The 27901-nt window shown below is 39.1% G+C and overlaps 1 protein-coding gene across 9 annotated transcripts in view; it reads left to right on the top strand.

The window, feature by feature from the left end:
• The window catches only part of MEIS2 (Meis homeobox 2), a 203187-nt gene that overhangs the window by 14861 nt on the left and 160425 nt on the right, over positions 1 to 27901 (top strand). For all 9 annotated transcript variants that reach the window (XM_027570458.1, XM_027570456.1, XM_027570460.1 and 6 more), the window contains one exon: positions 1099 to 1213. In XM_027570458.1, coding sequence (XP_027426259.1) covers positions 1099 to 1213 — 115 coding nt within the window. The remainder of the gene's footprint in view (positions 1 to 1098; positions 1214 to 27901) is intronic.

The following is a 27901-nucleotide window of genomic DNA, read 5'->3' as shown; positions in this document are numbered from 1 at the left end:
GATTGATGTTGTTACTTCGTTTTGCCCCCAAAGAATCTCCCTGCCCCACCTCCCGTAAGAATTTGCTTGCCAGGAGATCTTTGGGCTCTAGTTGAAGTCATCACATGCAGGTGACAAGTGTATAGTTCTGGCCTTAAGCTGGTCTGTTTCATGTGCAGTTCCTACTCCCCGTTTCTGCCAGAGGAAATTCCATCTCTTGCCTGCCTTCATGTGGTGCTGATAAAGTCCTTCCTGTACATTAGAATTCCTGTTTTCCTTTAAGCAACAGCAGGGGATTGGGAACGATCAGGAAAGGGGAGGAGGAACAGGAGAAGAATACACTCAGCATAGCATGAGCTATAATTTCTCAGTTTGCCTCGCATGTCCTCTGAAACAAGTCATACTTCCAGGAAAAAAGCACTGCCCTGTGAATTGAGAGCTTCCGTGGAGCTCACATGGAAGTCCCGTCCAGTTTACCAGATGGCTGACTGTTCATAGTTGCTTCATTTTGTTCATTGATATCACTCTGTCTGTTGGTTATATAATCAGTTGGTAATTTTCGGAGTTCATTCAGGTTGGTCTAGGTCAATGCACCTGAAAGATGCAAAGGGCCGCCCTGTACTTTCTTGGATCTGTGGTTTTTGGTTTGTTTGTTTTTTTTTTTTAAAGGAGTCATTGAGTTTTGTAGATGTTCTGTAATTAGTATCCAAGTGTATTGGCCTCTTTCTTGGAAGAGTATGCCCCAATTAAGACAGCAAGAGTAGAAATGACTTCTAGATTTGTAAAAAGCTTTTTTCCCTAACTTTAGAAATTAACTTTATTGAGGTATAATTTGTGTATAATGCAATGCACCCCTTTTAATCTGTTTCAATTAGTTTAAACACATGTAGACACTGATGTAACTAACCATCACCTCATAAAGATTCTGGAGCATCTTTTCTTACTTTTGGTACCAATCGCTGAAAAGACAACATACCGTAGTATGGCATCTTTATATGCCTAGTTCCACAAATACTAATATGTATACATTTTTTGTCTCCCTCTGCACCTTTCCTCTTGTTTCTTCATTTATGGCTGAAATGGTAACTGTGGAAAAATCTCTTGGCATCCCAACATCAGAATCCTGCATCTTGGCGAGATCACGATGATGCAACCTCCACCCACTCAGCAGGCACCCCGGGGCCCTCCAGTGGGGGCCATGCTTCACAGAGTGGAGACAACAGCAGTGAACAAGGTAAAAGGTCAAGCATTTTCCTTGTACAAAGTAGACATAACTAAAATAACTTCAGTATTTTATGATATCGGCACATCTCCCTCCCTGTAAACAGGAGAGTGGCAGGTTAGAGAGCTGCTATGTTAGTATTTCCTCTCAACTTACATTACTTTAGGAAAAAAAAAAAAAGTCAAAGTGAGATGTCTAATCTTTAAGTAGACATTACAATAACAATTGATTAGTTCTGCCAATTCTTTTACAAATTTGGTTATCTACACTTTACTTCTGTGTGTGAGTAAATAGAATGACAGGCTTACTTTGCTGCTATTATTGCACTAGTTTGAATTATTCTATAAGCAGGATATTTTGTTTGTAATATCAACTGTAGGAGTTCTCTGTAATCAAGCAGTGATGCCTCGAAAGCACATAAAATGCCAGAATCTGTTCTTATGAACTCTAGAAGTACTGTGTGAATTTTATAGGGAATTTTATCTTGGGAAGATGGATTTTGAAGTTCTTAGGTCATTTGTCCCCATTTCCAGTCAGCTGGCACGGTGACTTTTGTCACAAATCCTAAAAATCAGAATAATCAGAGGGCAAGGGGGATGTCAACAGCCGATAACAAGGAAGCCTAGCGTAATTTAGAATAAATTTTACCATTTAAAACTCACCTATTGCATAGAGAGCAATTATACATTGGTAAGGATGACTCTTCTATAGCTAAAATGATAATTTAAGGGAAGATGCATTATTGAACATAGGCCAGGAAAGTGTATAGATTTTACTTTTTAATATTTTACGTTAGATGGTGTCTGATCTCCTAGGTCTATTTCATCTCTATTATGACTGTGTTTATGGCCACAATATTTAAGCATTAGAGAGTCTTCCAAGTGGAGGACAGTTTAACAGCCTGAGCTGTAGTCATATATGGCATTTAAAAGAAGGTGGTTGATCTAGGGTGAGTGCCTTGACTTCTCCAAGTTTCTGGCCACAGATTTTGGATTACTAGTATTCTAGAAGAGTATAGGAAGAAACTTGTCTTCTAGGATGCCATTCACTGTGAATAGGTCCAAATTAGAATCTGGGTTATTTGTGACTGATACAGAAATGAAAACTATCGGATGGTAAATTGTGGAAGAACTTGTCAGTTGGATCTGTTTAGGCTTATCTGCTGTCTTTATTAGAGCAGTTAGATTGTACATAAGAAAACCAAACTGGAAGGCATTTTGGAGATGGCTTGTATATGAATCCTGTGGATGTGCAGTGCAATGGCTTAATTGTGGTTCCGTGTCACGGTGATGGACTTCTCAGGGTGGTTAAATCTGGAAAGCTTTGAATGAGTCCACCTTCCCTACCACCCCTAACTGCTATAACACAAAGGGTGAAATGTATCTATTAATAAAAACAAAACACCCTAACCATTGGACAAAAGAGGGGGGTAAAAGAGAAGCAGACTTAATGGTCTAATGAGGCTATCTTCCAAAGACTTGTTGTGTGTGAGGCTCGCTTTGACCTTTCACTTTGCTCAGGAGCCCAGCGCTTCATTTTTCACATTCTTGCAATTACGTTAACGCTTCAAGCATTTCTGACTCCAAGTCAGCTAGCAACACCAGGCATAACTCAACACTGTGAGTTTTTCTCCTCTCTGTAGATTCATTAACAGGTCACGAAGGTCCCAACTGAAATTTAAAACTGCCTGGTTCTGTTGGGTTGGTTGAGTTATGGCAAGGGAGATAGCAGGAAAGGACCCGAGAGAAGGGGAGGGGGAGTGAGAAGACCCTGGGGTTTGGAGCTGGGAATTGTTGCGACAACAGGCAAGGCATGGAGTTTTATCATTTCGGTTAGTTTTGTTTTGTTGTTGGTGGTGGTCAGAAAAAGAGAAAAGTTCTGAGATGGATACACTCGGTCAAAGCAAGGCCACAAACCTCTATGTTGTGGGTAGCTGCACCCACTTATCCCATGTTGAAGGATTTGATCCCTGTAGGATTTGGTCCTTTTATCATATCTCCGTGGGATTAAAGAATGGACATGGCGGCTTATGTGTACGAGCACTAGGAAGTCAGTCATTTTACTGTATTAAAGTGTGAGGGACAAAAACAAGTTATGATTCCTATAAAATAAGGAATAAGTTTCGGTGTGGAGAATTTCCTACCTGGCTTACCACATCAGTGTTCCCCAAGCACATGTTGGAGGGTATTCTGTTTGTTACAGCAGACTAAATTTTGAAGGCCGGGCTTGATGCATTTTGTCATACTCAGGCCTATGTTAGTCTTTTAAACGTGTATTTAAGGTATTTTGAAATTTGGCCCACTGAATTGTCCAGAGTAGCTTTCTGTGGGAAAGATTAATTATCTGCTTCAGGGCAAAGTCAACAGAGATATTGACTGAAATCACATATGCTTATCCTAGGTTAAATCTTAGGGTTGCTGTATAATGGGAAACCTAGGAGGGAAATTTATGTTCCTAGTATTAAATATATTATAATGTTTCACTGGAAACCAAGTTCGTAGTTTAGAAAAGAGTTTTCTTGCGTATTCAGAATTTATTAGCACAACAGGCATATGGAAAACTGTAAAACGACTCAGTTTCAAAACAAATTATGATAAACAGAAAAAATAGGGATGAATTGTACTAAATACAATGTTTTCATACACATTTTAAATTAAACTTTAATAGCCATATGCTATAAAACAATACATGCATTTATGTTGCTTTATATTTTTTGTGAATATCTTTACTAAAATGATTCATACACATCTTTACTTTGGAATCTAAAAATACTTCATTTTATGACTTGATAGTGAAAGAGTTACAGTTACACAGGTGAAAGGTCATCTTTTCGTCTGTAGTGTTTGTACAACAAACCAAATAGAGGGGGAAAAAATCAAATTTTAGAAATATTTTAAGAAACAAACTTGGTAAAATGTAAAACCTGACTTTACTATATCTTTCGAACAGCACATGCCTAGCAGTAAACTATATAAATATGAACCAGATTTTCATTCACTCTGATTTCTTTTGCTAAAAGCAGCCAAAGGGAGGGAGTTTGTCTTGTTAGTCACATTAGAATGAAGAAAGAAATCTGGTTTTTCAGGGATAGAATTAGGGTACAGACTGGGGACTCTGGGGCAGTAACTGGCCCTCTTTGTGTCTGGCTTCCCATCAGTAAAATGGGGCTTGATAATAAGGCTTGGGGTCCCTATTCTGTACCTGCTGAGTCAAAAGCTGCTTTGTATTTCATTGTGTATTTTGCCAGAGTAAAGACTAGGAAGCAGCCCCCTTGTTCATAGAGCACTTTGAGAGCCTTAGATGAAAGGCACAATATATGTACAAAGTATTATTATTATTGATGGGTTTGTGTAACTCCCATTAACGCTGATGGGAGTTACGCATGTGAATTGGCAAGAGAATAGACCCCTCAGTGTTTAGAGCACATGAAATTTACATTTTTTCCAGTGCTGTAATTGAGATGTTGACAAATTGGAGAATATTGATGAGCCTTTGTTTTAAGTATTTTGTGCCAAGTTTGTTTTATTTTTCCTGGTTTGAACAATGGTATGGGTTCAGCAGCAATGAATAAAAAGGGTAGAGTAAAGATAACTTTGTATTTCAATATTTTGATGTGCCAATATGAAATAAATTGTCTTAGGCAAATGGAATATGCTGTTTTAATCATTAGCTATGCATGAAAGAAAAATTGATGTTGACATCTTTGCTGTAAAATCGTTGTAATGGGGCCTTCCTTACAATTCATTTTTGTAAAATTCATTTTGTACATTTTGCAGCAATTGAACAATCCCTGCACTGTGAATAGGCAGGATTCCCAGAAATACCGAGACAGTTGGCCCAGTAACTGCTGAGCTCACACTGCACACCACACACACGTTAACCATACTGTTGCCAGACCCAGTTTAACCTAAATACATTAGCATACTAGCATCTATATGTCTCTACTCTTTCAGGACACAAGGCTGCACAAGCCAGCATAATTCCCCTCAACTCTGCCACCTACCAAACCCTTCCATTGATGTCCCCAACTATGATCCAGGCAATAAGACTATTATTTTATAGCTAGATATTTATTTATGTATTATACAGTTCTTTACCAGTCATGGTGTTGAAATCTAAAAATACCCCTTTATATTGAATGTGTTTATAGGTCAGCAAGCATCTAAAATAGTATTATACTTTTGAGTTTATAATGCATACTATCGGTATGAAATAGATTTCTCCCCCACCAGAATATTCCAATTATACATTTAAAGGAGGGAGAAAAACTTCCACCCTACCTACGGTGGATCCTGAATATGTTCTACTGGGATTTCTTATTCAGTCTAGGAAAACTCTGTCAATGGAATGTTTTCATAGTGGCGGCAATTTCTTTAAAATAACCCTAAATACAATATGACAGATGCCATCTGGCATAATCTTTTGCTAGTTGCTTTTAACTTTTATTTTTCCTAGAGCTAAGTTCATCCAAAACTGGTCATTCACTGTTATGATAATTAAATGCCATTTCTTTTCCTTCCTGTCTTCCTAATTGTATTAAAAAAAAATTCTCGGAGAATGTAATTGATAATTGTACATTCCCACAGAAGAAGCTGTTGTATATAGAATATTTATGTTGCATTTTTTTCCTTGCCGCTCCACCCCCCCATAAAGTCAAAAGAATATCATCCTTTAGCTATCAGCAAACATCCAAATAATTTCTATTGATTTTCTCGGGACTTTTTAGAATAGTAACCATTAGAAATAAAATTAAGCTCTTCTAATAAATAAATGCTCTAGGAGCATGTAATAGTGCCCATAAATGCTTAAAAGCTTTCTATAATTGCTGTTAATTTTGAGTAATTTCTTCCTATATGTATCAACTTACTTGAAAAACTCAGAGTTGGGATTTCTAGATTTTTTTTTTAACTTAGTCATGTAAAGGGATGTCTCCTGATGCCAGTTAGAGTTTAATTTAGAGTAGTAATTAAACTTGAATACTGCCTCATAAACAAAAGATAAACAATAAACCAGCCACGTTCCCTGCTGTTTCATAGCTTTCTTTCCCAGATGTTTTAGCCTGATAATTTTTACACAGTGAACTACCTAACATGGAGTTTTGTGGACAGAGGTCGAAAATGAGTTTTTCTTTCTTTCTTCTTCTTTTTTTTATTTTTGGTAATCCTTTTTCCCTCCAAAAAGCAAAATGCAGAGGATTTTCCACTATTTAGATTTTAAACAATTCTGGTAAAATAGATACTTAATGCAGATGTGCTGTAAAGATAACTCTTCTAGTTCTTCTACTTGGATATTTTTTTTTCTTCAGAACTTGTCATGAACGTCTTTTACACGTAGTGATGTAAAGGGGAACATATTTTTATTTAAGTAAAATCTTGGTAATAAGTCAGAGAACGCAGAGCTCGACAATGGAAAATATTTCTTCTCACCCTTTCCCCCTTGCTCGCCTCCCCCATGGCCAGCGTTACTCCTCCGTGGGCCACAAGGGTTTCTCTGTCCAGTTCTGGACCCTTCCACTGTCAGCCATGATCTTTCTAATTGTCAGGTACTAGTCTGCCGTTCAATGCAGAAGCCATGTTATTTTCACTGGGTGGGGTAATTACTGAAAGCTGAGAATAGCTGCACTAAAGACACAGGGATACTTTCATGATCCCATTAGCATAAGAGTGGGTAAATTATTCATGCCAAGTGAGGATTCTATGGGGAAAAGTATAGTTAATGCACATAGTTTTTAAATGTATCCCTTTCTGCTCTGAGACTAAATTCTTGTTGGAATCAGTTCTCAGACATTTACGGGAAAGCTCTGGTGGCGTGTTAGATGCAGTTCATCTCTCTCTGTTTGCAGCGCTCTCAATAGAGACCATCTGGCAAAGATCCAGAAGGTGATTAAACAAAATGATCAGCTCTTGTTGCTGTGTTACATGTCCAATACTACGGATTAAAAAACATGACCCACGACAGTCACGCTAACGTCATGCCGCTCCCCCCTCCCCCTCCCCTCTCCGTATAAGAATTCAGATGGTCCACAAATGTGTGTGCCATCTTTGTGTCCTTATGGCCCATAATCATGAACAGGTTGTGCAAATGGCTCTTTCTGCAGCACTGTCTGTTCCAGCAGCAAAGAAGAATTTCATATTAATTGGGTCAGTCTAATATTCATATTGACATGGGGAAAATTACTAAAATTTATTCTTATAGCAGACAATGAATATGTGTGCTTTCTGCCATGAGGGAAGTGAAATCTGACAACTGGCTTGCGCAACTGATTAATTTTTCTTGAAACTGGAGAAAATCAAAGCAGGAAGAACTGTCATTCTCTGAAAACAGTGCACAACCCTTTGTAACTAAACAAAATGGATTGGGTGGGGGGTTTTCGGGGAGCTTGTGGAAATGAACTCTGGTTTGAACGCCATAATCAGGGATGAATTTACAGTGCCATTCAGAGGAGTCCTCCCTCCCCATAAACAAGCTGATAATCACAGGGAAGCTGACTTCCAATTAGCTTTTCCTTCCCTCACACGGATCAGGGTGTTTATATGTCCTCTTTAGGCCGTGGTATGTCACTACTGAGTTGGTACATCTCATGTCACATTCAAAAGTTTGGAAATAAAATGTTTTATTACGAGGAAATTCTGTTAATAAGCAAGGTAATATTCAACCAATCATTTCACGATTGAGTTAAGGTAAAAATGCCAAGATTTGTGACTAAGGGACAGATGTATCTTATCTTTGGGGGTTTGCACCAAATGCCAAGTAGAAATATAAATTGAACAAACCAGACATTGTGAGGAAGTGATTGAAGAAATATTGAGATGAAATCTTGGAATGAACTGTATATGTATATTTATAACAATGCTGTGAATTGCTTACATGCCACATTTGCATAAGCCTGAACTCTGATCTTTATTAAGGGGCAGTTTAATGTCTGTTAGTTAAGGCATTTAAAAAACAGTATTATTATGAGGTTATTCAGAGATTATGCCTGACCATTTCATATTGTGGAAATAGTCCTGTGACTAATACTGTCGGCCGAATTGGAGTGCAAATATCAAGAAAAGATAAAGAATAAGGCAGAAAGGAAAAAAAAATCTTAAAAGCCACCTTTAAATCATCATTGGCCCTTGTCAGCTCCCCTTTCTCAGGGAGGGTAAAACAGTAGGTTAGAAATGCAGCTAGGCATAGTACTCAGGGAGGGGAAGTGAGGTTCCCCTTGAGTCAGTTCAGTGTGGCAGATGAAAGGGACTTGTATAGCCTTGGGGGTCTTAAGGCTATTATAGGGCAACTCATGCTCTGTTATCATGCTGATTTTTCAATTGATTTTTGGCTGAACAGTACTTGTTGAAGCCCTCCAGAGCATCAAACACAGCCGTATGGTGCTATACATTGTAATACACGTGTTCTATTTTTCCCCTCATTGTCTTTACTTTGCTTCAGAAGAATAGTCTGTAATGATGCCATGTTATTTTTCGCCCTTCCTCTTTCTTTCTTATATTTCTACCCTCGGAGAGTTTCTTGAAATTCATCTTGTTTTGGGAGGGGGGTGAAGGAGGGGGAGGTGTGATTAGTGGGAGAATTCATCCTCCTATGTGGACATTTGTTTTTATTTTGGCCTTTAGAAATATTTTGATGTCACAGCAGACAGTAATAGAAACCATTTTCATCTACCAAATTTATCCCTCAGTAGTTTTGAACTATTCACGCCCTTTCTAATGAGCAGCAAGAAAACAACTATGAGACGTCACTAAAATCTAGTTCCTCATTAAAATGAAAGGAAGCCATTTTAGCATCCCTTCTATATCCAGCAGTAAGGTCCCTCAGCTGGCCAAAAAGCCAGGTCTTGAAAAGGGAAATAATGGAGGGGAAACCTAGAGAAAGTGTGTCCCTTCCTAGGGAATTCTTACCGATGAAAATCCAATTCTAGTATCAGCTTCTCCATGAAGCCTTCCTGATTTGCCCAGGTATGGGCCAATGTCCCCTTCTCTGTACCCCACAGCACTTTCTAATTCCATCGTAACATCTTTCAGTTTATGTTATAATTATTTGGTTCCTGGTTTTCTCTGCTTTTCCATTGTAGGGATTATCATTTATTCAGCTGTCTAGCAATAGTAGGCCCACTTTTGAATCAATAAACAAATCCACAGATTTTTTTTTCTTTTTTTTAAGGTGGACACATTAATCAAATCCTTGTTTTTATTGACTCTGTGATGTGTACATAAATGAGCTATTTTGATATATTTGATATATTTGAATATATTGATACATTTGATCAAACCCTATTGCTTCCTTAAGTGATAATAAAAATTGTTTTCTTTTACTGAAATTTTGTTGTATACAACACTGCCTTAGGTAAGTCAATGGACCCTCAACTCAAACTTAGAAATCTTTTGGTCACAGGTACATTCTTAAATTATGGATTCTTATTCTAGGTAGTATTTTAATATAATACCTAAAATAGGATTTGTCTTATGTGTTCTTAATGTTGTCTTAAATTACGCACATATAGTCAGAATTTGGAGATGGCATTTCCTTTCATTATATTATTTATCTTTACAAAAGTAAGTGTATAGATAGGTCTTTTAATGTAATGGCAAACCTAATAAGGGAAATTGCTTAATGTGGTGAATAGTTTCCCATGATTAACTCAGGGTCCATTTTGCTTGTACTCCTTGTTTAGGATGAGATTGACCTTGGGGGAAGTCATTGGTCTTCACACACAGGTAAAGGGTCTGGAAGTAATTCTTGAGTTTTAGGCCCCACATGCTTTTGTTGATTTTCTACATATGTCGCCCAGTTTTTTCGTAGTTTGCTTTTGAGCAAGTATAACTATTTTGGAGGATGCAAGGAAAACCTGGTAGTGAGCGCTTTTTCATTTGCTTGAGGTTCTGTCTAGAATATTGGCCTGTGGGTTAAGAGGCCTGTGCTCTAAGGTCAGGCTTATACTGAAAAGCGCAGAGTTCAGAGGCAGAGAGACATGGGCTCAAGTCCCAGTTTTACTCAATATCTGCTAGATTCAGTTTCTCCATCTGCAAAGTGGGGGAAAAACTACTTCGCCTCAAGATTATATTGAGAGTCCATGTGTTAAGCATATAACATTGGCTGGAAACAGTGATTGTGAGTTCCTTTACCCCCGCGGTCCCTATCTTATGCCAACACTCATTAGTTCTGTGGCCTTGGATGAGTCCCTTACTGTTTTTGGACTTTTGCTTATCTGTAAAATAGGACTGAATGAGATGATCTTTGATTTTATTTTCTTATTGAAGTGTGGTTGGCATACAATGTTACATTAGTTTCAGGCATAGGATGCAGTGAATGGACAATTCTATACATTATGCAATACTCACTTCAAGCCCCAGGAATCTAATGTTTACATTCATGTATCTTACTTCTTATTTGTGCATTTTATCTTTAAACAGAGAGAGAGAGGCTGCAAAGTTTTGTTTGTTTGTTTGTAATTGGGCTGTAATGTATTTTTATTTCCTTGATTTTACAGGCTAGTCGTAATATGTAGTGAGATAATATTTTTTGTTTCTTGCTTTTTTTTTTTTTTTTTAACCAGGAGAGCTTTTTTTCTTCTCAGTTCATCGAGAAAATAACTAGGCTTTAGAATTTATTTTCTGAGGATGGGAGAATGTTACAGTTTGGCAGTAGGACACCTAAGGTGTGGTATATTAATATCAGATGACTGTTCAGTTAGCTAACAATGAGGTGTATTTTGTAAACACAGAGCAACTTCTCCATTATCTAATCAATTAGAAGCACTCATTTGGAATTTCTCTACTTCACAAGTTGAATAATACATGATAATCAGTACAATGGCTGATACCAGACCCTCTCCTGAAATGTATTCCAAATCATTCCAAAAAGTCTAAATAATTTTCAGAAGAATTTTAAAGTTAAGTGTATTTTGCTGGGTTCTAATGATTTTTAGACTGATAATTTATACAAGATGTAGCTGACTACCTCTAGTCAGAATATTTGCTGAAGCAAAACACTGATTCCCTAACCCTTGATACCAGTTAGAGATGTTACTGTTGCCTCAGAACCGAACATTCATTTTTTCTTAGGATTGAAGATTTACAAAAGTAGACTAGGAGTGTAAAATTTCATATTTTTTCTTCCAACTCACATTTGTAATAAATGCCATCCGCTAAAATAAAACCTCCAAAATTTCTGTGTACTAAATGTGAATGATGAAGAAAAGTTGATAAGTCAGAGATTATTGAAAGCCTATCGCATCTACCTGGCTGCTGTCCTTTTATGACAGTGTTGGGCACTGGGTCTACTGTGTAGGTACACACACCTATCTGGAGGCAAGAAGCTCTTCCTCTCGCAAGACCTCTTCTAAATGTATGCCGCTTAAACTCACTGTACAAAGCTCTTCGTTGAGCAAGACACTCTGGGAATAAAAATATGAAAATTATAAGGATCCTTGCCTTCAATAATTGACCATCTCCCAGGAGGCAGGAGGCACCCTGTCAAGTATAAAAATAACTCTTATGCAAGGCAGATAGTCAGTTTGGGGGCATGGATGGAGGTAGTCTTGTTGGCCTGGAGGAGTGTGTGGTGGAGAGAGAATGTCAGCTCTGGAAGCAGGTAGCTCTGAACGCTCATCTCTGCCCTGTAGCTTCGAAGCAGCGATCTTCCTCCATGTTGGTTTCTTCACTTGTAAAATGGGAATAATAACCAACTCACAAGGTGGTTGTGAGGACTCAATGACACATTGGCCTTTTAAAAGTCGAGGTTGGTGGGGCACCTGGGCGGCGCAGTTAGTTAAGCGTCTGCCTTCTCCTCGGGTCATGATCCCAGGGTCCTGAGATCGAGTCCCCTATCAGGCTCCCTGCTCAGCGGGGGGGGGGGGGGGGGTAGGGCTGCTTCTCCCTCTCCCTCTGCTGCTCCCCCCATTTGTGCTCTTTCTCTGTGTCAAATAAATGGGTAAAATCTTTAAAAAGAAAAAAAGTCAAGGTTGGTAACTAATGGTGGCACCCCCAGGAATATTCTCTTCCTTCAACATTTATTGACCCTACAATTCGTGCCAAGCACTGTCCTAGCTCCTGGAGATACAAAGCAAGTAAGATGCGGCCCCTCTTCTCTTTATGCTCATTAGTAACTCAGAAACGTAAACAGATAAATGTACCTGCTACTAATAGTGCGTGTTACATACAAGTTGTAAGGCGTTCCAGAAGAGCGAGTAATTAATTCTGTTGGAAGTACCTGTGGAAGGCTTCACAGAAGTGGGGAGGTTTTGAAAGGTTCTGATGGCCTTCAGCAGGTGTTTCAAGTGAGCAAGATAGGGAGGTTACAGGAAACAGATGGGGCAGCCAATGCGGAGTCCTGGAAGTGTGAAGCAACAGGGTGCGTTCAGAGCCTCGGCCAGACCGGCATTGCTTTTTGCCTGAGAGGATGCATGGGGATAAAAGGTGGCTGGAGAGGCCGGTAGGGGCGGTAAGTGAAGATCCTTGTTTACCACGCTAAGAAGCTTATACTTAATCTGGTGGAGCACTGTTTACCAAACTTTTCCCGGTGATGAGTAGCTCCTAAGGGGCATGTAGATACACATTCCCAGGCAGACCTCCATCCGTACAGAATTTAGGATCTCCACCGGAGGTCCTGGGAATCTGAATATTTAATCCGCACGCCGGGGTAACCTTGCTCTGGGAACTGGGGAACTCATTAAAGTAACTTACGCAAAAAAGGAATGGCTGGAGAGATTGACGTTTCTGAAAAAGCTCTTTTAGAATGATGAAAGAGACTACGTTTGAAGGAAACAGGACTAAATATAGAATCAGGGTTCCTAGTCCAGAAGACAGATGAGGGCTGAGTTAAGGCAGTGGCTGTAGGAGACGGAGGGGAGAGGACAGATGGAGAGATGACAGGTAGGATAGGCAGAAAGAAAGGGACAGAGTCCAAAATAATGGGCCGGCCTCTTCTGGGCTGGCGGTGCTGTCTAGTCTTCTTTTTACCTGCCGTGAGTTTCAAAGTATGGACATCTAGCAGCCAGTGGAGAAGAGGAGGAAAGTAATTCCATTTGCACACATAAAGTTGTTAAAGAAGAAATTTGTGATGCATTTCGGGTGAATAATGATTCTTTGGGGGTCACAGGTGTTTATAGGCAGTATAGTATCGTGATTAAAGATGTGGCCCCTGGTATTGCCTGCCTGCCTCTAAATCCTCAGATCTGCCACCCGTCACGGGGGAGTCTCTAATCCTCTGCTTTGTGTCTGTGAAATGGGAATAATAAATAATCGCTAACAGATTTTAGGGGCTACAGATGAAATGATAATGATTTATGTAGAATGACAGTAATTTTATGCTTGGTTCATAGTTAATAAAACATTATACCTATTTTTTATTTAGAAGTTGCTTTTAAAGTAGCTTCTTTTTTCCTCCTGGAATAAATAATTAAATAATTAAATAGAAGCTGAGCACAGACCCTGTGCTTTTGCCATCATGGTGAAGACCCTAAAAATGAAATCCTGCCTTCATATCTAGGAAGTAGAAGTGGTGGATATGAAGCTGGAAGAGCAGCTGCTTGCCCTACGCCCTCTACCAGCCCCAGACTCATCTAGCTGGGAGTCATTTCTTTCTTATGAAGTCCCATTGCACAGTTTTTGTGTCTCTCTTCTGACAATCAGGTTTTCTCTGTGCACTAGTCATTGGTTGCACGACTTATTGATTATCCTGTTTGGAAGATTGTTGAGGACAGTTTCCATGTCTTAGACATGTTCCCCTTCAGTTCATTTCCCCCCACCCCATTGGGCTATGATAACATAGGAGGCCTTCAATAATTGTTATTATTATTATTTTTCGAAAGGAGGATTGGGTCCATATTGTGAAGGACATTGAATAGTCGGCTGGGGGGTTTGTGCTTGATCTGGTATGTAATAGGGACCTAGTGAAGGTTTTTGAATGGGAGTAGTGACATAATCGCCTTCCTTTTGAATGCCAATGACGAATTTCCACTATGTCTTCCACAGTCAAAATAGCAGACCCATATACTTGCCTGTAATACTGTCTATTTGAAAAAATAGATATTCTTTGAATGAAGAATCAAATTTAATTTAATTTTATTTTGCTTTTTTAAAAAATTTTATTTTATTATGTTATGTTAATCACCATACATTACATCATTAGTTTTTGATGTAGTGTTCCATGATTCATTGCTTGCATATAACACCCAGTGCTCCATTCAGTACGTGCCCTCCTTAATACCCATCACCGGGCTAACCCATCCCCCCACCCTCCTCCCCTCTAAAACACTCAGTTTGTTTCTCAGAGTCCATAGTCTCTCATGGTTTATCTCCCACTCCGATTTCCCCCCCTTCATTTTTACCTTCCTACTATCTCCTTCTTCTTTTTTTTTATTAACATATAATGTACTATTTGTTTCAGGGGTATGGGTCTCTGATTCATCAGTCTTACACAATTCACAGCGCTCACCATAGCACATACCCTCCCCAGTGTCCATCACCCAGCCACCCCATCCCTCCCAGCAATTCTCAGTTTATTTCCTGAGATTAAGAATTCCTCCTATCAGTGAGATTATATCATACTTTTCTTTCTCTGATTGACTTATTTCGAAGAAGCAAATTTTAAATAGCTTTAAAAAAAAACTGACATTCTCTCTAAAGTAATTTAAGCACTTAAATTATTGTGATTCACAAGGTTTTATGTATGTAACATCATTCTGGAAATGTATGCAGAAACATATTTTTGTAAATTTTTATAGCATTATAATTATTAACAACAGGATTGAGTAACTATATCTTCTTTGATATTTGGAAAAACAATTCCAGGGATGTTTAAATAGCTATTACTTCAAAAAAAAAAAAAAGGACTTTGCGGTTAGATAGATTGAAAGCTAAAGTAGAGTGGGGTTTCCTCTAGTATGGGAATTTTCAGATCCTCTAGTTTGCTAATGTGCCTTTTAAGTCCATGCAGGGGTAGAACACAGATCTTCTCAGACTCACCCACTGAAACCCTTTTGTGCATCATCTCTGGAGACCAATCTCACTTGGAACACACTCTGGAAAACAGTCTTCAACTGCTTCTTTCATTGAAGTACTTTCGGATAGGGTTTAATATCCTAGGGAGTCTTCCTATATCTTGTATTTAAGAGGTAGGTCAACATGGGCTCAGGATCAATTTTCAGTTGTATAAAAGGCAGTTTCCTCTGAGGTCAGCAGTATTGTGGGGTTCAGCTATACCTGCGCAGAATGTTCTGTTAACCCATCCATCTTCGTAGTTACACTTCATTGTATTAATCAAACAAAGTGCCAGTAAATATCTTTTGAGTGTTTGAGTCAATGCAAGCACTTCTGGTTACACCCTCAACAATTTATAAATGGAGATCCCAACAGAATCCTGTTATGAATTATCTTAATACTTAGTTTGATAATTAGCATATGACGTACTTTCCTTCCTCAAAAGTAAACTTTTTTTTTTTTTAAGTGGCCACTGAGTTGGGGGCTGGATGGTAAATCCGTGGAGGGGGGAGGAGAGAGGGAGAGAAAACCATCTTTCCTCACTTGGGAGTGGATGACTTGGGCCCTGCTTGCTTCAGATGGTGAGCTATGGACGGAATATACTGTCCATTGGGAAATTTCTGGGACTCAGAGCTGCAAAACCCAACCTGCCTGCATCTCACTGTTCTGGGATTTCTAGTTTAGCAGACTGTTAGAACTGGTTGCTACTAGGCAGGTGTTGCATCTACTGGCAATAGATTTTTCCCTAACTCTTCCTTATTGTTAGAGGATGCTGGCAGACGTTCATGTTCGGGGACATTCAGGAGATCCAGAATTCTGATCTTTTTTGATCATCAAATGAGGGGAAAGCCTTTTGCATTCATACATTCTACCCCTGAGAATTGTGACAAGATTACCCACATGAGTATGTCACCCCCTTCGGGGGGCTGTAGGAGAGAGAATTAGGTTAGGCACACGTTGGCTCTCCACCTTTGAAATGATCAAGAAGAAGCTAGTAGGACAACTAAGCCTATCCCCCATTGCAGTATGGTGAGAAAAAGCCTGACTTGTCTTGTTTGTAAAGGAGTTTTTCTACAAGATTTTGAACTTTTTATAGCAATTGACTCAGAAAATTGCAACATCTCTAAAGGATGTCCTCTTTATTACTTCTTTAATTTTATGAGTGGCAGGCAGAGAGAGAAGCAGGCTCCTTGCTGAGGAGCCTAATGCAGGACTCGAACGCAGGACCCTGGGATCATGATCTGAGCCGAAAGCAGACGTTTAACCAACTGAGCCACCCAGGCATCCTGCATGTCTTCTTTATTTTACGGATAGAAACATGAACATACTTGGAGAGCCAATGATCTTTAATATCATTAGGCAACTTATAAACCTGAGAGTCGAAATAGGGGTTTACTCTTCTTTATCTATCCAGATTTTGATGCTTCTACACATATGAGCTATACATCCTAGCATAATTATCAGCCACTTAATGGAGTTTTCTCTATGTTTCTTATTCTAAATGGAATTCTAGTTGCTTCTTTTCTGCCAGTATACAGCAGGAGCTGCTTTCAGCTGGCAAAAAAGGAAAAACAACAACAACAACAAAACAGACCCTGGCTGAAATCAAATGGCACTGAAAAGTAATGTGTCAGACTTTTTAAAAATTAAAGAAAAAAATTGATATTCTCACACATTGCTGTATTGCTCCATATGCTGGCCATTTAAGAGAAATATCAGGGAAGCTCCCCGTTGAATGTTGTCAGGGACCCCTTGAAACCTGCTGGTTTGTAGGTGAGTAGCGAGAGCCCTGAGTTCATGGACATCTTCTTGCCCCATACAGCATCACTCTAGAGACAGTAATCTCTGAGTCTGTGATGTTTTAACTTTTCATCTGCATGGATATACTTTTTTATTTTTTTTTAATAATTTATTTATTTGAGAGAAAGAGAGAGAAAGCATGAGCATGAGGCAGGGAGGCAGACTCCCCGCTGAGCAGGGAGCCCGACACAACAACGCTGGACTCCATCCCAGGACTCTGGGATCATGACCTAAGCCGAAGGCAGATGCTTAAGTGACTGAACCACCCAGGAGCCCGGATGTACTTCTTAAAAATTTTTTAAAAACTTTTTACTTGGTTAAACTTTCTGGCCTCTTTTTTTGTCATGTCATCTGATCACATTTGCTGAGTTTTTATAGTACCCTTGACAGCAGGAGGTAAGGAAAACAAAAGTTGAGAAATCACTCTTGATTATGGAGGGGCACTTACCTACTGCTTGCTCGATAGATGAGCTCTTGCTATCACCTTCATACTAGCTGTGTCCGTAGTTGGTGATAGATAGACACTGGTTGAATAAATCGTTGTTTCAGTTTGACAACTGGCTAATAACTAATAATATGTAGCAACTTAGTAGATGTTGTTAGCATTGACTTAAGGTTTAATTCCTCAGTAGGAATATTAGCACCAAAATGGTTGAATTTGTCAGAGCTTCAGTCACCAAATCTGGGATACATTCATTAGAATTGAGTAGTGGTTCAAGAAACCAGGTACAAGGTTATGCCTGGAGATCCTGCCAGCCAGAAATGAGAACTCAAAATGAGAGTTCAAAAGTTTGTAACATTTATAAAATGAGGATTGTCACACCTCCTATAAAATGATGTGAGACTTAGAATTAGATAATGTATTTGAAGTTCTAGGTGGTAGGCCAGATGGGAATAACAATAATAATAATAATGATGATAATAAATAATGATAATAATTAGAAGAAGAAGGAAGAGGAACATATGATCATTGACTCTTTATTAGTTTTGGTTCCATAACTTGAATGGTAAGCCTGCATCACTTTCTGTGAATTTTAGTTCAGGATACAGTACAAATGATTTCTAAAATATGAGAATAGTAGCTTCGGATACTTTGCTTCTCTATTCTCCTCTGGTTCTTGTTCTCTCACACAGACATACAGAGACAGGGTTTGCAGGCAAAGGAGCTCAGGAAAGGATAAAAATAGGAGAAGCATGAGGCCAGAATTCTCAGTTTCTTGTCTACCAAGCCTTCCTGCTAAGTCAAATGCTGTCCCACTCTCCTTTTCTGGCACTTTCAAATTTTTATTGTCTACCTAAAGGCCAGAATGGGGTGAGTTCAGCCTCCCAGAATCTGCATGTAGCTCTTCCAGTTAGCTCTTCGGAAGCACAGAATGGTGTGACTTGGGGAGGCCCCGAGGTTACAGGCTCAGAATCCAGAGGGGGAGAGCCTGGACTAGATTCTAGCCCTAACTTACCTGTAACCCAGATCCTTACCTCAGAAGGGAGTCTGGTGGAACGCGCAAAGTGATAATGTACGCCTGGCATGTAATAGCTGTCCATTTTGATGTTGGTTGATAATATCATCACCTCTTTAAGCTCTCATGGACTCACCTCACATCTCTGTGTGGTGAGGACGTTAGGGGACTCCTCGGCCTTTTCTAAGTGCTAGCGTGCTCTGTCTATGAATTTTTAAATAATGTCATTCAAAATCCAAATTACATCTGCGGAGTGGTACCTTACATTTAGTGCTACATTTCTGTTTGTCGACGTTCTTACCTAAACTTCCATTTGATTCCCCCAGATTTTCTCAGGTTTATTTCTGTTTCCTGAGTGAGGGAGCTTGTCCTGGGAGAGGTTCAGTTACTTGCTGTCACCATAGCTAAAGGAAGCAAAAGAACTAAGACAGGCCACTTAATTTTTTTTTTTCATGTTCTTTACCTGCAAAGTATGTTTCGCATAAAAAGGCACTTGGTTCATAAATGGTGTAAAATTTAATGAAGGCAACTGACTGTTCTGAGAAAGTCATTAAACCCCCCATGTCATCTCTCTAATCAAAAGGCTACCACCCTTCTATTATTTCTTTATTACAACATTTTATTTTTATTTCCTCAACTTAAACTGGAACCTGAGCTCTCATATACCACTTGTTAGAGATTTTAAGTCAGTGATTTATGCTTTGAAAAAGTAATTTCCCTCGTTTCCTTTTTTTTCCCCATGTATGCTGCTCAGATCCCTAGGGTCACTCTTTAAATAGAAAAGGGAGAAGTCAGAAATTAAATTGGCACATTCTAAAGGCTTTGTCCTCTTCTCCTTATACTTATAAATGGCAAAGAATACAAGAGGTACTGAACCATAAAACAATGAGACTCCTTTTTCTTCTAAAACCTGCTAAAACTCTTTATTTCATAATCACCAACTTCATATCTAAGTAAATAATGCTTGTTTGCATTTTACTATTTACTCTTTGCATCAAACATTCATTGGCTTTGGGGCTAATAAGCTTTCTGCCACCCAAAGAAAATCTACCAATTCCATTAGTAACATATTTAACTGGATCAAAAAATTGGAGAGTTAGTGAATATTTCATATTGTGGGTTTTTAAAAGATACTTTTGTGTGCATAAAAAAGCTTTCTCGAAGCTGTTCATTTCAATTTCCTTTTTAATTTGCTCACCAACACCACTTAATTACCCCTGCCACCTACTAGAAGTGCTTACTAGATGGGCTTAAAAAAATTGAGTCAGAGAGTTTGGGTCTTAGCTCTAAGTGGGCTTAGCATCTTGTTTTTATCTGGCTTGAAAATATCGAAGCAGTAAAATAAAACCACCCTCTTTAATTGAAAGGTACTTCTGCAATATTCAAACCATAGTGTCAGTCCCATATACTGTTCACATTCTTCAGAGCTCCTGAATTACTTGCAGGTATCCTCAGTATTCTGAGAAAGTTATTTTCTGCCCGCTACAGAATAAAACAGAACCAATGAGGGCTTCCTCTTCTCCTTGGCAATATTTTTTCTCTAAAGGATGTCTTGACACTCTCTTTAGTTCTTGACTTCCAGGGATATTCCTGGCAAATCTCCATAGATGTATTTCAGTGCCTATAGTAGTGTCAAAAGCATGAAGCCACCTGCCCAGGTGCTATGACCTCATATGTATTGTCTGCAGTGCACTGAATAAAGTGTCTCAACTGCAGCCTGCTGAGGGGCTTCCAGAACTTATGTTACACATCTTGAAAAGGGTAGGTTTTGAAGTGGGACCGTGTAAGTAGTTCTAATGTATAGTTGACCCAATCTTGAAAACTCCTGGGCAATATTGTGTCATGAGTGATCACAGGAATGAGAATAGTAAAAGCATAATTTCAAAATCATGCAGCATCCTATGAATATATCTTGTGTTCATCGTAGCTCTTTATGCTTTTGTAAAGATCTAAAAAATACATTGTGAATATCTGGTTATCTTTGCATTCAACATTTCAGTGGGAATTAGTTGCCTGACGAATGATAGAAGACAATAGATAATTTATTCCCTCTTTAGAAATGTTGTACTTGTTTGTTGATTTTTACTCTGCATTGGGTTTGTGGTTTAAAAAGAAGTTAATCCTGACTTTCTTAAAACCTATAGAGTTTCAGGATTTCTTAAAGACAATAGCCTTTGATACTCCAATCCAATAAAAATTTTCCATGCGTAAGTAATTTCCTGTACCTTCTTTTGCTCAAGTTCTGGGACAATGCCGATGGTGTCTACCCAGTTAACATTAGGTTGAGAGTCGAGTAATTATTCAGTTATTTTAACTGATGAAAATAAAAATCTTTATTTCATTTTCCATACCAATAAGAAATGAACCTAAGTTTGTTTCAACTTCTCAATTCACCTTGCCTTTGTAAATGTGTCTTATTGTGTCATTTACTATGAGGATCCCTAATATGGCTCATAATGTTTCTTCTAAGTTTTTGTAAATGATATAGATTTTATTTGTTTATAATTGTGCATATATATGATATATTTTCACATAATTACACAGAGATTTCTTATCCGCCTTATGTGCTAAATATAGTACCTCTGTACTGGCAGTTTGTTTTCAGTCCTGAGAATAAGTGGATGTGTACAAAGTCATCTTTAATTTCCTAGTCTTCAATTTATTTTGATATACTATATGGAGAAACAGATGAAGCATTTTTTTTCCTCTTTTGATTTCTTAAGTTTTGAAAAAGTATTTTATTTTGGTTAAGATGCCATACCAAGTCATCACTGGACCTTAATGTCTTTATTCTTTGCTTTTATGGACTAAATACTCTCCTCAGAACTCATTGACTAACTCACCCTGGGGTCCCTTTGGTCAGGTTTTTCATATACTGGATATCAACAAATTGTTTTTTTTCATACCTTGACCGGTCCTGGTCTAAGAAGTCTTTGAGTCAAGCAAGAGTTTTAACTCCACTCTTGCAACTCAACACTCATTGGCTGAAGACATTTATTCTCTTTACAGTGGTTCCTTTTCCGTGGCCTCTTTAGAATGTGACATGTGTTATTAGGGAAGAGAAAAACTAATGTGATATGTAAGCTAATTTCTTGTTTAGGAATTTTAAAGAGAGCTGTCTGGGATCTGATCATTATCTTTCCAGATGCCAGCTTTGTTTAGTAATAATAAATCTTTATGGTAGCCTGAGACTCAGTTCTTCTATTTGATTATTACCATTTTTGGACAATGAAAGAACTAGATCAAGGAAAAGTACCTACGATGCATCTACCCAAATTTGGCAGTAGTCGCAGAATCATCATCATTATCAGCTCATGTTTGCCAACTACTTTATGTCAGATACTGTGCTATATATTTTTTAGTATAATTTAATACTCATTATCTTGCATAGGTTTTTCTGTTGGGAAAACAGTTTTAGAGAGGTGAAGTAACTTTCCTTTCCTTGACTATCTAGAAAATGTCCAGGCCAAAATTCTAACTCAGGTCTCTCTGACTCCAAAACCAGGCACTTAATCATTTGGCCACACCCTGTCTACAGGAAGAGGTGTAATTGTTATCAGAAATTGGGGCTGGAGGTGTTTTATCCCATTCTGAAAATGTCAGATGGGTTTTGATATTTTCTGTTATATACCCAGACATTTCTCTGAAGTTGCTTGGTATATCATAGGGCGTAATAATTTTGGAGATCAAGCTCATTTCTAGAAATCTGCCCTGTAAATTCTGATTTGATGGCAGGTTCCTAGTGCCATGTATAATCTTGGAAAATTATTGATAGTATATAGAGTTGGCATCTTACTGCATTTTCTGAAGGCCGCACAGAGTCCTACAACCTTTTTCTGATATTATTTCAAGAGTCAAGTGATCAAAGTTTTTTAAGCCATTATCTTGAACGAATAGGATGATGATGAAGGTACAAAAATCACTTGTTCCCAAATTTCTCATAAATTCCAATAAACATATGGTTAGATGAGTTAAATTGAAACCTAATGTTTAGTAGAAAATCAGTACAGCACATGATAGAATTAAATGGAGGAAGGTATATTTGGATGATTTCTTCAAGGGCTCTTCTTATACGTGGATTTCATACCAAGTAGTTGTTTTTACCAGGATTAAAAATAAAATTTGTAAAGGATCTGATTGGAATTTCTTCCAAGTAGTTGCAGAACACGGGTATTTATTTTTGATTTTAAGTATTGACCTGTTCACTCTTCATGATCCAAGGACAAAATCATAGACAAGATAAGAGGCTAAAGTTGCATGTTTTAGTCTTCTGTCTGAAAAGTAGCCGCTTCTGAGCCTTTGACCGCATCTTTGGTGTCTACCTTCCCTTCTGTGGTCTCATATTTTTACAATTAAAGCTCTTGATTGATTTCTGCCGCTCATTGTTACAACTTTTGACTTTGAAGAAGGGACATTCTCCAATAATTTTCCTGGCCTACTTGAACAATTCTACTTCTTTTCTAAGGAGGTAAGTTTTAGAATATGTCACACTGTAATGATACTAAGGTCCCTGCCATTCTTATGTGGGGTGGGGGCGTCAGTGAGGGGGAAGACCAAGTTGTCAGGTTAGGGCCACAGGCAGAGTGTGTTGAACTGGAGAGCCCACAGTTCTGAGTCATAGGTCACACTGGCTTACCTTGGGCATATGGGTCTGTGGAACTTCTTTGTGCCTTTTATTTTAACTTGTGGCTGTTGAGGCAGAGTGAAAACCTGTTTTTGTAGGCTTTCTGACTAGAGTTTAGGGGCCACAAGTTCCTGACTAGAGTTTAGGGGCCACAAGTTCTCATCTCAGCTGTAATTTCCTCAGTGATCTTAAGCAATTCACTTGGAGAAATGAAATGCCTTATTTTGAACATACAAAATTGTATTGATTTCTTTTATATCCTGTCTGCTTCTTTTAAGCAGTTTTACATTTTTTTCAAAGTTCTTTTAAGACGTTTTATGGCTGCTATTTTATTTATAGTGAGAGATCCAGGTTTCAAAAGTTAAGAGGAAATGCTACACTTTTGAAAAGGGTTTCAGAAAAACTGGTTTGGTGACTATAAATCTTAGTTTCTCCAGTCACCTCCCAAAAAGCCCAGAAATGCTGCTTCCTTGTATAGTTTATTTCAAAGAAATGATTTGGTTACTTCAGGATTTTTAAAAATGTTAACTGCAAATACTGAAATGAATCTCTAACGGGTGACTTGACAAGGTAGACTTGGTGACCAGCTACTTCTGAAATATTCTTAATGTATTTTAAGTGTGGATGCTTTTGAGACCCAAAACCCTAATATGTAGCAGTTTTGGTAGTTTTGCTGATATGTAAAGATATTTTACAGATGCAGGTGCAGTCATCGTTTGATGTAGAATGTTCTGGATTATAGAGACTCCTCTGTTTCCTGGGCGAGATGTAAATTAGCCATCTCTGCCCTTGAATGCTTCCACCGTGGACTTGTGTGACCTTCTCTTAGGGCGTCTGGATATATTGCGATTCCATAACACAGCTTCTCTTAAGGATCCCATCTCCCAACTGTTTGATTCCTTGCTCAGTGTTATACTCAGAAAAATATTTGTGTACACCCAGTGGGAAGGTCTGTTTTGACTTGAGAGATGGAGTGTCTGGAGCTGAAGTGCTATGTTCAGGTAAAGGAGTAACAGGAGTGAAAAGTGCAGTTGTGGAAAGTCACACCACCAAAGAGGAACAGCTGCATATATGTGCAGGAGACTGACGATGCCTGTTTACAATTATTACCTGCATCATATATTCTCTGTAGGTAATTCTTAACTCTCTGGTTAATTTCCTTTCTTGATTGATAGGACTGCAAACTGAGTGATGCTCTCAAAATAGATGATAATTAAATTCATGCCATTCATTATGAGGCACCTCTTTTCTTCCCGGATTCCTTCGGCAGATAAAAACATGATTCTGGCCCCAAAGTTCCTATTTTTAGGGCCATTTGCTATAGTTATTAGAATGGTATGGAATCCTCACATTCTGTGGCTGATATCAAATGCTAAGTATCAGATTCACAGTACCCAAAACGGTGATAAACTTATAAGTCATTACAAGATCATAAACACGTGCATTTCACTCACTTTGTTTCATTGGATCCCACCCAAGCGTCTATTAAGTTCAGATACCAGTTTCCTCTCCTGCATGATCTATTTTTTTTCTGTTCGAGGCTGTGTCGTAATTGTTTAATATCCTTTCTGTTACCTCCCAGATACCCCCAAGAAAAAGGCATAGAGCCAGTGTTCCAAGGTTATAGATCCTAAACTGGCAAATTTGGCACACAGTAACTTCCAGGAACGAAAATGTCAATGTGGAACATGTGCTTAATTTAACAGCCCATAACACTGTTTTTAGAACACTGCAATACCTACCCAAAGGAAAGCTTATAAAACTCGGGTCTTTAAAGTTAGCAGATTAGACCAAATGAAATGACACGCATTCTCAAGAATATGCATTTTTGTCAGTTCCTGTTAATCCCGGGGCTCCTGAAAGGGGCCATGTGAAAGCCCCAGATAGGAGTTTTGAAAACTGTGCATTTGGAAAGTTTGATAATTAAAAACAATAAAGGAGGTAGTACATTTAGGAAGATACTGTCTCTCTGCAAACCTTAGTATCCGGAGACACGTAAGAGCTTGGATCCCACTTCTGAGGGTATTTAATTAAGCTTTTTGTGCACAAACTACTTTAGTTCTTACAAAAATGGTCCATGTCCTTAGATGTTATTGCTTAGGACTAAGCCAAATAATTTGAAAGGATCTCTAATTCTTTATCTCCCGTATGTAACATTTCAGCCATGACTTTATTTTACTCTTAAATATGTAATTTATAAATAGAAGCAATGTTGATAGACTTGTTTGACTCCCTTCTAGAAATAAATGACTCATTTTGGATTGCATGTGAGAGCTTCAAGCTGCTCTAAGTAACAATCAGTGACAATGAGAAAATCGTTATATTATTCATCTAGGCAGCAGGAAATTAAAAAAAAAAAGGCAAAGAAAAAGCAAAGCCTGCTCCCCTAGTCACCGGGACCTTTTATTTATAACGTTGATGGCAAACTTTAGGCTTGCCTGAGTTCTGAACGTTGAACAAATGAGCAGACTTCTCACCCCCACATTTTTGTTTTTGTACCTTGTCCTACACTACGTACCGTTGTTGGTCTTTTAAATGCAATTGAATATTTGTTAGTCAAACGAATCATCTTAATTCTTAATATGCATTCACAAGAGGTGCTGATTTTTTTTTAGATTCATTTTTCTATTCGTTATTTCTCATTCAAAATACATGTGTTTGCTTTAAAAATGGGATTTTCCTTTTGAAAGAAATCCCCTGGAAAAGAGACACCCCTGTTTTCTGTGCAGGAAATCAACACTGCCCCTGGCAGTTAGCTGCCCTGCTAATACGGCCCAGTAAAAAATGGTGGAATTTTGACCCAAGGGATTAGTGGAAGCTTTGCTGATGAGTTTGGTGCCCACTGCTGTCCTCGTTGTTTTGAAACTGAGGAGAAGAGCAGGGGTGGAGGGAGGAAAACACACTTTTAACTTGGAAATTATTTAGACATGCAAAGTTTGTTTCCCAGTGAGGAAAGCGCTTTGTTAGCAGCGACTGCCCAGATCACATGATGCAACCTTTTGACAACCGAGTGTCTGCTGGAGACGTCTGTGAGAGATGACCTTTTGACCTAGGAAGGAATGTTGTGAAGGTGGGGAATGTACTCTCAGCCCAGGCCGAGAGAGAGAGAGAGAGAGAGAGAGAGAGAGAGAGAGAGAGAGAGAGAGAGAGAAAAGAGAGAACATGGAAAACAGTCCCAGCCACTCTGCTCACAGAATCCCAGCTTATAGCTTAGTTTGAATTTTGAATTTGGTACTAGATGATAAAACCTTGAAGGATCCTCCTGAAATTGTTCCAGACCTTTACTATTACACCATCTGAAATGGAGTTAAGAACAACCATGGGAGTTTCCCTCTAAATGGATGTTGCAAATGTCTCGAGAAATCAAAATGTTCTTCCCAGCAGCTCATGTGCTGGAACTTGTGTCTTGGACCTGTTTTCCTGCAGGGTATGAAGCCTGTGCACCTTGGTGTGGGTGCAGGGGGCGCGGGGCAGGTAGAGAATAAGTCCATTGCTCTAAAAGCATTCTCGGTAGCAGTGATCTTCGTAGAAACAAAAATCCATTGTGCGGGGCTGTAATCGGAGAAACTTTCTGTTACCACGCTTGTTGTACTCCCCAACATTGATCCCAGTACATGTGACCCTTTGAAAAGGAGCACCGTGTTGGTGATTCCTCTTATTACTAAATACCATTGTGTCTGTAGTGGCCATTTATATATGGTTACACTCCACGCCCTTTGGGTTAATAGGCGTTCCCAAACCCCCTGATGCCACCTGACCCACAGCCCAGCGTATAGGCCTTGGCCTCTCCATTACTCTGACATTCCTTGATGTCCTCTATGAAAACGAAATAGGGAGCTTAGCATTGCTGGAAATAGGGTAGCACAGATTTTATTGGGGGGGGGGGCGCGGCGGCGGGACAAAAAAGCCCTGGCAAAGCCTAGAGGAAAATAGGTTACTTTATCCCCCCCCTCCCCCCCCAGTTCCACAATATGTCTGCATGCTTTAGCACTGGTTTCTCAGCTAGTCGGGTCCCAGGAGGCCCCACTGAGGCCTGTACTGCTCAGGGAGTTGCAGCTGTATAACATGGGGGGGAAATGTAGTTCGTCTGAATTGTTCTTTACCTTGGGTTGGGCTCAGCAGGGCAGCTGCATTCCCACTGTGTGTGTGTGACAGCACAAAGGCCCGCAAAACTGAAAAGCCGGTCGGCAAGGAGAGAGACAAAAGCAGCGATCAGCTAATACAGCTCCACATGGCCTGACTAATTTATGAGAAAAAAACTGTTCTGTTCATTGGATCAGCCCTCTGCGGAGGCAGGTGGAATTGTAGGAAGTTTTCATTGACTCTCCTGAGCAACCAAGGACGCCACGAGAGATTCTCCTCAGTTTGAACTTTATCAGGGTCTACGCTTAATCAATAGAGTATTGGAAAAAGAATTAATTACTAAAGCAGAATAAAACAGCTGCATTTTAAACCAAGGATCCATCAATTCCGTAATCTTCCAGTTACAGGCTAGGTGCCGCGAGGATTTCAGTCTATGTAATGAGGAACCCGGGGAGTTTCCTCATGAACAGACTGGGAATTCACATTAACCTAGTTCAGCTATTTGTCACGAGTACAACTCATTTCTCCTCTCCTGCATTATGATCTGTATTTTATGTACTGTGGAACCCACGAAATTCCCACATTCCCGGGAGGGAGCGCACCAAGGCGGAAATCATTGTCACTCTGAGAAAGAGCCTTAACCTTGCCCGGCCTCTTTATTCTTGACGCTGTGGCCGGAGCGGTTCCGAGCCGAACCCGCTCCATTGTGTCCCAGGTGGGGGTCAGGGCCCCGGCCTGTTGAAGACACTCTGGTTTG

The sequence above is a fragment of the Zalophus californianus genome, chromosome 6 (genome assembly GCF_009762305.2).
Source record: "Zalophus californianus isolate mZalCal1 chromosome 6, mZalCal1.pri.v2, whole genome shotgun sequence".
In the NCBI taxonomy this organism is placed as follows: Eukaryota; Metazoa; Chordata; class Mammalia; order Carnivora; family Otariidae; genus Zalophus; species Zalophus californianus.
The sequence above is the reverse complement of the archived record's forward strand: the minus strand, read 5'-3'. Positions and strand labels throughout refer to the sequence as shown.